Below are 6,666 nucleotides of genomic sequence, written 5' to 3' on the forward strand. Positions count from 1 at the left end.
TGTGATACATTAACACTTACCTCGGCTGTCTATTTGTTTTGCCAAGTCCTTAACCTTTTCTGCACCTAGGAAAATAAATGGAATTTAATGAAGCACATATATTGTCCGTCCCTGAGTCCTTAATCCATAAATACGCCGTGCTCCACATGTAGCAAAACGTTCCTATAGATGTTGTATGATGAATACTGACCAATCACAGTCCACGGTTAATTTTTCCGTACAGTTTATAAAAAAGAACCTAAATTTCTATTGGTTGCTATGGGTCAATTGTTGGACATTTAGACAGTTATAGAGGCCGACTATTTCCATTTTTTTTTTTTTTTACATTTACAGGATAGCCCTGTTGAAAATCTTCACAGGCCTTTTTCCAAGGTCAAGGCATCCATTCTTTAATTTTAGCTGCTAAGTAAATTCACCAAAGGTTTTGGAAATCCTTTGTTTCTACATTTTATGTAATGTGGGTGGAGGTACTCAATTCTCTTACAAATACTGATCAAAATACTGCTGTGTGGACGAGGTCTAAATCTGCACTGCCCTGATTTACATGAAACACATATGTCATTATATTATCCACTCTGATGTAAATGACAGGAACATGAAATTAAGGAGATGTTAAAATGGGAATTTTCCTTACCTTGTGCGGGGTTAATAAGCAATATCAGAAAAATCAGCATTTTTAAATAAGGGAAATCCATTCTCATTCGCAGTCAACAGAAAAAAAAAGATCTTCTGCCAACACTGAGATTTGAATGTCTGAAACAGTGCCCAACATCGAGTCTATTCCATGAAGGTAATTGTGACATCACCGTTGTTCCACACCATTGTGACAACATCAGACCTATAATGATGACATCACAATACCTCCTATTGCAGCAGCTGTGTAGAGAAGTCAGTAAGTCCTCTGCAGATCATGATGAAACACTGCACTGCAGTAGGGGAGGGGGGATCTGTAAAGTTTGAGTGCTGTATAGGAGGGGGCAGGGCTCCTGTGCATCTATGTACTTATGTAGATGGGGAGGTTCATCAAAACCCATAGAACTTAATCAGCATCCGGTTCCCATATCTCTAACACCATTTGGAACAAATAAAAACTGTGCTCTCATTGGTTGTCATAGGTCGCTATCTTTCCTATTTTTCTGGTCGATGTATTCTGTATTTCCCAGGTCGCTGTCTGCCCTACTTTTCTGGTTGCTGTCTTTCCCAATTTTTAGGTTGCTTTCTGTGGTAGAGTATATGACTTTTAAAATTCCAGCATCGGGCACCCACAGATTCCATATATCCCAGTGTCCAGTGTAATCTTGATCTGCCCCTGGCCAAAACTGAATCTTAAACCTGGTGAATTCATTTCCCAATGCTTTCTAAAGTGTGACAAATCACTGAAATGCAGAGCTGGCAAAAAAATGTCTAAAGTCATCTCAGCTCTTAAAGGGCCAGAGCTTTTATCACTATATTAGAGAGGAAATTGTTTAATTGACCTAATTATATATATTTAAAATAAAAATAAAAAAATGTTGGTCTCCTATTACTTCTTCAGATTTCCCAGGAAGTAATAGGTCTTCTATAAGGTGTTTGTAATGGAATCACTAGTTGAGCAATTCCCCAGAGTGCAAGTTATGTAATTGCTCTATAAGCTATTCGCCAAAGGTAGCTGGAGACTGTCTGGATAAAGCGAGCAGGTAATCTGCTACCTCAAGTACCTCACTACTCTGATCAGCAGAGCCTAAGGCTACTCTATGGTCTTCACCAGAGCCCACCGCAAGGCAGGTTGGATTTGGTTGCATAGAACCCAGGTTGCATTAACAGAATACAGTGTTGGACAGGTGGTGCAATGCAGGCAATACCAGAATGGAAACCCGTCAGGAAGAGGGTAAACAGCAAACTGAGTACACAACTAGGAGAGACTGTAAGTACATATCAGAAAGCAGAAGAGTACCAGGAGTTGCAGAGATCAAAACCAGCCAAGAGCAGAATGTCCAAATCAGTGAGCAAAAGGGTTCATATAAAGACAAAGCCGAGGTTCCAATAATCCAAATAGTCAGGTGATACAGGGAGTAGCCAGGTGCTTGATCAAATACTTGCATACCTAAAGAAATTCACAAGCAACAATGAAAGAACTGACCAGACTTAAATACACCACCCTAGTATCTGATAGGAAGAAGACAGAGAAATGAGATGGCCTCTGCAAGTCACAACAGAGCCACCCAGAAGCTAGACTAGTAGTCATGACAATCTTAAAAAGACATACGTTTCCTAACAGTGTTGTTTTTAGCTATTTACCTTATCAGAAATATCAGTATATTGTATGAGTATACCACAAAAAAAATCAAGTATGGAATAGCGTAGTAGACTACGTTATTTCATTCTGTAATATCCTGTGAAAAGACGTATGGCATCCGACACAGGTATTAGTTAAACTGATACATCATGGGTTTTTCATGACGTATCCGCTAAATGGATGTCATAGCAGCCTATGGGGGATGGATACAATTCACAGATGCCTACCGGTGGCACCTGTCACTCATAGGCTATTATAGCACCCATTTAGCTGATACATCATGAAAAAGCTTACAATATATACGTTAAACGGATCCCATATCTGTCTATGAGTGATAGATACCACTGTAAGGCATTGGTCATGGCATCCGTTTAACATATGCATCAGGAGCTTTTCCTAGTATATACGTTAAAAGGAGGACAAATAACGCAGTGTTAACATGGCCTAAAAATATATAGTGGAGAATGACTCATAATGCAGTGCAAAAGTGAAGCTTTACTTTCATTCTACATTTTAAATTGTTATCATTAATAATTTTAACCTAAAGTATTTGTCAATTTAAAAAGTACTGATAACACAATAAACACTATGACTTTGTATTTTCATAGACCATCAAGTGTGAAGTGTTTGCTTGTTTCGATGTTGTTTTATTTTGAAATAGTCTTGGGATGGTAAATTTTGTTTAACTATTTGGCAACATATGAGTGGCAGGCAGTAGCCGCATCATGATGACTATATGCAGATCATGCAGATCGCAGGGGCACTATAATACACAACCGTGGCACCACTCTAACGGCTGGGATCAGGGAAACTCAGGTTATGGTTAACCATCTTCTCAGTTAGGCCCCTTGCGCATGACCATAAAAGTCGTCCGTAATTGCGGACCGTAACAACGGACCCATTTACGGACCCATTTACTTCTATTGACCATGGACAACTTCCAGTATATTTGCAGGAAGGTGTCCGGGCCATAGACATGTACCGCAAATTATATAACATGTCCGTTCTTTTGCTTTTACGGGCGGGAGCACGGGCCAAAAATGCAAGTGGCTGTACGCTGCCGCCAGCATCTGTCTGTGATTACGGGCATGGCCGTGAGCATGGAGCCTTACTATATTATCCATCACATAACGCACTGACACTGAACTGTGTCAGGATCCAGTGATGTGCCCGAATTTGAAGAAGACCCAGATACTGTCTGCTGGTGACCTGTATCTCAGCCCAGGGCTGCCATCAGGTAGTACAGCTGGAACTGCAGTCAGGGGCACAGGCACAATGCTGAAAGAAAAGAACCTGCCCGCTTCTTAACTTTAAACATTTCTATCAGGGCTCCAGCGTTAGTTACTTGGAGAAAGGAACGGACTCTTCAACTAGGACCCGTTCCTTTAAAAATTGCAGCACAGTGGCCCCATTTCTGCCGCAATTACCAAAATTGCATGAAAAAATGGTTTTGCAAAAAATGCGATTTGACTGAACTGTATGAATAGACCCTAAGGCCACTTCAGACGTGGTGGATTTGACTACTATTTTCGGTTGCGCAATGAAAATCCGCTACAAATTACAATAAAACTCAAGTGAACAGGGTATTCAAAACCCCATGCACATGGGTTTTAAGACATTCTGCTGATTGTTAAATCAGCAGCATGCCTATTATGTTGCAAAATTGACATGTATTGCACCCTTTACAACGCAAAGGATTAATTCGCTGCAAATCCTTTGCAAAATCTGTAAGGGTAAATTCACAGGTAGCATAAACACTACAAATTTTCCGCAACTAATTTCCTTGTGGACAATCCGCAGCGTAATACAGTAGCAGCAGAGTGGATGAGAGTTGAACAAATCTCATCCACACGCTGCGTAAAAAATGTGCTGAAAAAACATTTATAAATTGACCAGCGGTGCGGCTTTTTAATCTACAGCATGTCAATTTATGTTGCAGAATCGCTGCTATCTGTTGTGGGTTTTCTCCATTGAATTGAATGGAGAGGTAAAACCTGCAACAAATAGCAGATGTGGCTATTTTTGCAGAGGAAAAGCTGTGATTCTGTCACAAAAAAATGACAACTCAGAAAAAATAAAAAGCTTATACTTACCCAGAACTCTGTGCTTTTGCGTTCGGGCCAGCCTCCAGGTATGACGTTTTATCCGATGTGACTGCTGCAGCCGATCTCGGGCTGCAGCGGTCGCACGGGATGAAACGTCATTCCAGGAGGCTGGGCTGCAGGATGTCAGAGATTTCTCCCGAGTAAAACAATACCCTACATGTGGTCATAAACGGCTGTTTGGAGACACGGCAGGGCTTAGAAGGGAAAGAGCGCCATTTGGCTTTTTGAGCTCAAAATTAGCAGGAATGGTTTGCGGAGGCCATGTCGCATTTGCAAAGCCCCTGAGGGACCAAAACAGTGAAAACACCCAAAAAGTGACTCCATTTAGGAAACAATCGGAGAAAGGAACTGCAGCACTCAATATAATACAATGGAGTGTATTAGATTTATTCACCAAGCATAAAAGCACTTGCAACGTTTCAACCCATGAATGGGTCTTTATCGTGCTTGAGTGCTGCAGTTCCTTTCTTCGATTGCATATTGATTGTCTCCCTTGGACCTGGGATTCTTTACTGCATGCACCACCCATGTTTGGGGAGTTGTCCTCAGGGGTGAACCTACCCTTTCTGCTGCCTGAAGCGAACTATAAAAAGACGCCACCCCCCCAAATCTGTCCGAGTTTTCTCATTACTAGCTTTACACAACAAACACGCAATATATCCTTTTTTTTAAATAGGAAAACATTTGTTGTTTATTTGTTAAAGTCCTGTTTGAAGTATAGAAAACATTTCAAGAATTCTTCTTACTGTATTACTTTAGTATGATAGATCAACAACGCAGCATTAACACTGAAAATGGTTGAACACATCTACTTGCCGGGTAAAACTTCCTGTCTTTGGCCAATCTCTTAAATAACTACAACCGGCAAAAAAAAATGTCTGGTGTCATCTGTCAGACCTTGTACCTGCTGGCACGTTTTGCATCACCTTCCGGCAATGTTCCATCTGTGCCTAAGCCTCTGCTACTGTCTGGACTATTATACGAACCCTTGTGCTTGGACTTTGTATAGACTTGGTACACTGTTGTTTGGCCAGCTGCTACTCCGCTAAGGTGGTGCGGCATAGTGGGTCAACATACCCGCAGATCGTGACACCCATCTCCAAGAGATAAGGATCCTGAACAGAGGACTTCCCCGATTTACTCACAACTCCCTATTAGGGTATATAGAAATTTGATTTCTAAACTGGAAAACCAGTTTTAACCTCTACAAAGGCCCAGGTCCTCCAGTTATCTCTAGTAAAGAGGTCCCTCTATGGAAAAATAGCTAACAATCTGCACCTTGGAGGAAATTTTAAGACAGACTCACCAGGGTAGTAGAACAAGTTTTTGAAGTATAGCATCTCTTCTTATTAATTTCTTTCAACTGGAAGTCAAACTTTCTTCTGTATAAAACTCATTTGAAAAAAAACCTTGGAACTTTCCAACTCTGGAAACTGAACTGGAACTTAACCATAAACCTATCTTGAGTAACAAAGTCAAGTAATCGGTGCTTTGCATGCCTTTTGGGATGCAAATGCGTGAATTGCATCATCTAAGTCCAATTTATAGGCAAGTTCATGTTCGATTGAAATTGTAGCTAATCCAACAAGTCGTTCCTGTGACATGGTTGAGCGCAAGTATGTTTTAACAAGTTTCAACTTTGAGAAACTGCGTTCACCACTAGCAACAGTCACTGGTAGTGAAAGAAGAATTCTGAGAGCAATACAAGTATTGGGAAATATGGTGCACATTTTGTTTTGGCAGATGTACTCCAGAACACTCTTTGGAGTATGGCAGTTTGCAGGAATGTATCTCGAGAGTGATTTAAGCTCATAACACAGGTCAGCTCCATCAATGTCACGCAGGTGGTCATGTGATAGCTGTTTTTCAAGATTATCACACTGCTCTCGAAGGTTTTCTTGGGTCAGATCCTTTATTTGTTCTAAATTATACATTACTCCAAACACGTTGCTGTGTTCTCTCAATTGCAACAAGCGATCTTCAACAGACTGCATAGCACGATCAAGAATCTGGTTAAAGAACCCTACTTTGAATAATTGTTTAGGATCTCTTAACTGTTCATCTTGCGATTCATAATCAAAGTGTCTCTTTTTACGACGCATTCTACCTACTTCCAGAGGTGGAAAGTTTCCTTCAATTTCCAATTCTGCTGCCAGGCTCTGTGCTTCTCTGATAATATTTTCAAATTGTTCATCTGAACGGTAGCTTTGCATGAATAATTTAGATGTCTCTAATTGTTTAATTGCACCAGAAATATCCAATCTCCTGAAGTTTTTTACTTGTGAT

General features: G+C 40.6%; 1 protein-coding gene across 1 annotated transcript in view; it reads right to left on the reverse strand.

Annotated features, from left to right (window-relative positions):
* The window catches only part of LOC142653376 (uncharacterized), a 39,666-nt gene extending 33,946 nt beyond the window's left edge, over nt 1–5,720 (reverse strand). The window contains exons 1-2 of the mRNA XM_075828877.1: nt 5,687–5,720; nt 21–65 (exon numbers count right to left, since the gene is read on the reverse strand). Of these exons, the coding sequence (XP_075684992.1) occupies nt 21–65; nt 5,687–5,720 (79 nt within the window). The remainder of the gene's footprint in view (nt 1–20; nt 66–5,686) is intronic.
* Nucleotides 5,721–6,666: the final 946 nt, after the last annotated feature.

Source organism: Rhinoderma darwinii, chromosome 1 (genome assembly GCF_050947455.1).
Source record: "Rhinoderma darwinii isolate aRhiDar2 chromosome 1, aRhiDar2.hap1, whole genome shotgun sequence".
NCBI classification, from domain to species: Eukaryota; Metazoa; Chordata; class Amphibia; order Anura; family Rhinodermatidae; genus Rhinoderma; species Rhinoderma darwinii.